The sequence below is a fragment of the Malaya genurostris genome, chromosome 1, assembly GCF_030247185.1.
Source record: "Malaya genurostris strain Urasoe2022 chromosome 1, Malgen_1.1, whole genome shotgun sequence".
NCBI classification, from domain to species: Eukaryota; Metazoa; Arthropoda; class Insecta; order Diptera; family Culicidae; genus Malaya; species Malaya genurostris.
This window is the reverse complement of record NC_080570.1, coordinates 124,459,441-124,465,156: the sequence shown is the minus strand read 5'-3', so window position 1 is coordinate 124,465,156 and position 5,716 is coordinate 124,459,441. Positions and strand designations below refer to the sequence as shown.

The 5,716-nt window shown below is 39.7% G+C and overlaps 1 protein-coding gene across 1 annotated transcript; it reads right to left on the bottom strand.

Annotated features, from left to right (window-relative positions):
* Nucleotides 1–2,002: 2,002 nt before the first annotated feature.
* Nucleotides 2,003–4,220, bottom strand: LOC131425685 (probable 4-coumarate--CoA ligase 1). Its single transcript, XM_058587756.1, has 2 exons — nt 3,568–4,220; nt 2,003–3,508 (listed from the first exon to the last, which is right to left on the bottom strand). The coding sequence occupies exons 1-2, from the start codon at nt 4,080–4,082 to the stop codon at nt 2,413–2,415; spliced, it is 1,611 nt and encodes a 536-aa protein (XP_058443739.1). The 5' UTR covers nt 4,083–4,220; the 3' UTR covers nt 2,003–2,412.
* Nucleotides 4,221–5,716: the final 1,496 nt, after the last annotated feature.

Sequence of the window (5,716 nt, the reverse complement as noted above, 5' to 3'; positions counted from 1 at the left end):
AAAAAAATTTGAACAAAAAACCAACGAAAAAGCCACCGCAGAGGCGGAACTCGTTTTGCCAATTGAAGTAACCTGCATTGAAAAATACACACGAAGAAACAGTCAAATTGAACAAAAGAAACCGAACATGTTCAGCTGTGCTCGGGCGCCACGACGTTCATTTGTAGTCATTTTTCTCTAGCAACTTCTCCGCCAGTTGTTTCAGCCCTCAATTAGTCTGTTTTTTTGTTTCGTGTGTTGCAGGGTAGCTCAATTAGCAAAGCTACGGGTTCGAGTCCCGTCTCAGCGGTAGCGTTTATTTTTTGCGGTTTTCATCATACAGTTGTTTTCCTCATTAAATACTGATCAAATGTTAAACTAGCTCAATACGGCTCTACGCTTTAACAAAACAAATCGTTAAAAGCTAATAATGTTCAAATAATTTATTTTCATAATCTTAATATTTTTAATTCCTTGTTAGGGCATTTTAAAGAAAAATCTAAAAACTGAAAAAATGCACGAATTATTCATCAAACATTTTTTGAGAAGCGTGTGATTTTTCTTGGTTGAGAAAATTTCTTTTATTTTTTCTTTGATTAATGAAAACAAAAATGTTGTTTGCGTGTACTTACATTCACACTACGTGTAGTTATTGTCCTTTCTGACGTTTTGTACTACCACAAATCGAAATTCGATGTGTTAAAGATTTCAAATTCTGTTTAAATTTCCAGTGTGAAGAATATAGTACATTTCAGTGTAAAAATACAGTATAAATATAAATACAGTACGAATATGTTCTGCAAACAGGAAAAGGAATTTTAGCAAAGGGGCTGCCCGTACACCGCTGTCAGTAGCAGGTATAAAATGAAATGTGATGTGAGAAATAGCGTCATTTAAGTTAAAGCAGCTACTCTGAACGCACGAGACACCGTCAGCACGATGACACCGAAAACCGGTAGAAAGCACTTTTCAGTGCTTTTCAGACAATTTAAAGCACTTTTCAGTGCTAAAGATCATCATAAAGAACTAGTTGAATTCTCCTAACCAGAGATCATTTTTTTTTGTAGAAACAGCCAATGAAAATTATAGAATGATAGTACTCAAGGGAGAGCAAGGATGTGAAAATATAGAACGGAAAAGTGAGACGTGACAGAGGGTCATTTAAGCAAGCAGAAATCTTCTAGTAACTTAACTTTTACCTTCTACCAGAGGAGTTGGGCTTAGGCATCTGAACAATGCGAATCACCCAAGTCTCTGGTATGTCGGAAAGTAGTGATAAAGGTCTTTTACCATTTACTATCCGAACCGGCAAAAGAAAAGTTACCAGAAGTTGTCACTTTCTACTTGCGACGGCATTCTCACACACAATGAGTTCTTCACTGCATGGATGTTTTTTCTTTATCTCTATACGGCTAGTTGAATATCGGAATGGAAGGTTTGTGCGAACTATTGCTTATGCCCCCAGAGTCACAGCGTGCTGGCTGTTTAGCCTAGGTTGTATTTCACATCCTTGCTCTCCCTTGAGTACTATCATTCTATAATTTTCATTGGCTGTTCTCTGGTTAGGAGAATATCGCAAAAAGGAAAAAAAAAAGAAATATTGACTACTAAACTTAGTCGTTAAAAAAGAAAAAGAACTAGTTGAATTTTGTCGCTTTCCTGCCATTTTCTGAGCAACTGTTGCCGAAACAAGACACACACGAGAACCATCTCAGATCTGAATGCAGATCTTGTTGGTTGTGACAATTCAAGGCACTTTGTAGTGCCACAGATAATCATTAAGAGTTAATTAAACTTTCAATATTTCCTACCACGATTCATCAAGATGGAAGTTAAAATATTTTGCACCGTCACTAACACAACGGCAAAGCGACAGTAGAAGTTGAACACATCTTTATACTAGTATGGAGTCGTGTGAAAATATGCCATGGTTGCCATATATACAGATTAATCTTTATCATTATTATTATTATTATTATTATTATTATTATTATTATTATTATTATTATTATTATTATCATCATCATTGTTATTATTAAAATTACTCTTGCATACCGTAGAACATTGCAATTGTCTCGTACTGAAATTTCGAGAAGAATCAGATATCTTCGAACTTCATAGCTTCAATAAAAATAAACTACAAATTTGTCGTACCTCGCCTCCTGTATTAGCAAATTAAAAAGGAATTGTTTCAAGTTTGGAATATATAGTTGTAGAATAGTAGCTGTTTAATGTAACTAATCTGTACTTTAATGTAGGTAAATCGCTTCAAACTCTATTTGTGAAAAAAGGGGAAAGCTTGCACAATTCATACAATCAATCAACTAACTGATATTCGAAAAAGTGATGGGAGTAAATTTTTTCGTATTCACGACATCCAGTTATGTCTCTGACATTACCCACCCGCCTTTTTTATTTCGAAACCTTTGCTTCCTAATTATTTCTCAGTTGCAAGACAACATTTTTTGCTTCTCGCCTCAAAATTTTCCCAGATGATGTCATAGGCAATTTGTCCGTGAAGTAGACTCCTCCCCTTAAGTGTTTGTAGCTGGGCAGCTTCTGTTCTACCGCTCTCAGGACTTCATCCGACGAACAGTTGCTATCAGTTGGAACAACCAGCGCAGCGGCTAGATCATTGCCTTCAACAGGAATCCCTACTACGCAGACGCTGACCACTCCGGGAACACTCAGTACGACATTTTCGATCTCACTCGGCGAGACTTGATAATTTCCGTACTTTATTATGTCCTTCTTCCGGTCGACGATGTACAGCAGACCGTCTTTGTCGAATCGACCGATATCTCCGCTATGCAACCATCCTTCCGAGTCCATCATTATACCGGTGGCCTCATCATTCCCATAGTATCCCAAAAAGGCATACCTCGCTTTCACCAGAATCTCTCCTTCCTGATCGATCCCAAGCAATTTCCCATGGTCGTCCACGATCTTCACTTCCGTTCCAGCCTGCAGAAATCCAACTGCACCTTCCCGGTAAATTTCTGCTACATTCTTCCGGGGTGGTGAATTGATCGTGAATGCAACCGAAAAGCCAATTTCCGAAAATCCATACGCAATCTCCGACGACCTGCCCGGAAGTAGCTTGTCCAGCTGTCGCTTCAACGTTGTGGAAACCGCTCCACCTCCGCTGAAAGCTAGTCGCATACTGTCGAAGCTCTCGGAGTTTGCCGTTGGATCCGCGATGATCGCATTCACCTGAGAAGGTGGATATAGTGCGACAGTAACTTGGAAGCGCTCAACGATTTCTATTGCAAGAGCCGAGGAAAATCCACGCCGGGTTATGATCCGAGTTGCTCCCCAAATCGAGCCCATTAGAAGTACGACCAGCCCCGACAGCCAGTAGAGGGAACTAAATGCAAACAACCTATCCGAGGGTCTACACTCCAAAAAGTTCACAACATGAGCGATGCAGATCGCGTGGGACAAACCGACTGCCTTGGACCGGCCGGTTGTTCCGGAAGAGCACACGAGTATTGCTAGTTGTTTCGCAGGATCTTCGAAATGAACCGGTCTGGAAAAAGAAGATTGAAATGAACGACTCTATCCCACAAGTATTGAAACCAATCTTACACGAAGTTCTCCTCGTCCTCGGTTGCGAGCAGTAAATCCTCTACGTGATCAAATCCCGAAACCTTTTCACCCATCACAACTATCTTGGGGGCAATTTTCGCCAGTTCACAAGCGGCACGCATTTCTTCCAAGGTTTCGGCATCACAAAATATCAATTTCGGACGAACAGTCTCCAACATGTGCGCGAAGTCATCCCTTTGAAAGGACGGATCCAAAGTATTCACCGGAATTCCCAAGGCAAAACAGGCAAACAACACCGGAGCCGTGTGTTCTCCGTTGCGGACGGCCATCGCCACAAGACAATTCTTATCAGCACAGTCAACGAGTTCCTTCCGGAGCAAGTTTTGCGCAATGCGAATCGTTCGGAGAAGTAACTCGGATCCGGTGACTTCCCGACCATCATCATCGGCACTGATTTGAAGCACTTTGTCCGAGTTGCGATCCAACATCCGGAGGTCGCTCCATATTTTACGCGTCGGATCGTAAAACGTCGAAACTCCTCGAATCAGTCTCATCTCGGTCTCGGTGACGGTTTTTCGTTGTTAACTATTTGATTGTGACTGAGCAGGGTTACAGCTGTAGGCGCCGTATTTATCTTCTTTGCTCTTGAAGCCAAATTTTACAATTCATGGTTACGCCACTAAAAGGAAACTGGTATGAAGCAAACCGCTCGCCTAGCATCCTCAAACAGACCTGTCAAGTAGGTGATAAGCTCTCTTATTTTGGAACACCGAGACATACCCGATCAACAGATCATGGAAATATGTGTTATGTCGTTCACTAACACCAACATTCACAACAAAATGTGTTACGGTCATTACTTTCGGTTTTAATCTTGTTAGTGCCAGCTGATCGGGTAATGCAATGACTCGGCAATAATGGTTGACTTAGTTTTACGACAAGATAACAGTTAATAGCATTTAAATGATCATGCGTAAGCATGACGTGACTAACTTTTTCAAGGGAGGACTAATCTTTAATTTTGGTCGGAATATCTCATCCATGAATTACATGATCATAAACTTAATTAATGTTACCAATCATTGGTTCTGCATTTGGTCATTCTAAATTTAGTGTGCATCCGTAGTGGTGGACTAAGCAGTGATACCACTCCCTCATCGAAACGGGTTTACTTGAGATTACGTTCTCTAATTCATAACCATATTTACGTGCATACGAATAACATCTGTGCCCTTATAAAACACGATAACAACTCCGATGAACGACAAATACAGGTTAAAATTGTACTAAATAAAACATATATAATAAAAGTAAGCCCAATGTTAAACATGATGCCACACAACGATAGTATAGTAAACAATAGAAATAGTTATTTATAACAACGCATGCGCTCTCCAAAACAATTGTTTCAATAGCAGTGTACATATTCCGTTTAAAAATATTATTCTGTGTAGAAACTAGAATCTCGACCTCTAACATTGTTATATTTTCGTTAATGTTTCAATTGCTGAATTTTCATTGTCGACGAGTATATACATTAAGACATTTTTTCCTTTTCGCGTGACATATTTCGAAACAACACTCATACTAACAGATCGGCTGAAAAGTTCGTATCGTTTCTATGAGAAGGCGCCACTAGAATTAAATCCAAACCATTTTCAGTTAGTACCAACCTTCAAAAGATACGTGTATAAATTTGACAGCTGTCTGATTATTAGTTTGTGAGATATTGCATTTTGAGTGAAGCTACTTTTGTTATTGTGAAAAAAATGGAAAAAAAGGAATTTCGTGTGTTGATGAAACACAACTTTTTGATGAAAAATGTATCGCCGATACCAAAAAATGGCTTGATGAGTGTTATCCAGACTCTGCACCGGGCGAAGCAACAATTCGTAAGTGGTTTGCAAAATTTCGTACTGGTCATATGAGCACCGAAGACGATGAACGCAGTGGACGTCCAAAAGAGGCTGTTACCGATGAAAACGTGAAAAAAATCCACAAAATGATTTTCAATGACCGTAAAGTGAAGTTGATCGAGATAGCTCACACCCTAAAGATATCAAAGGAACGTGTTGGACATATTATTCACGAATATTTGGATATGAGAAAGCTTTGGGCAAAATGGGTGCCGCGTGAGCTCACAATCGATCAAAAACAACAACGAATTGATGATTCTGAGCAGTGTTTG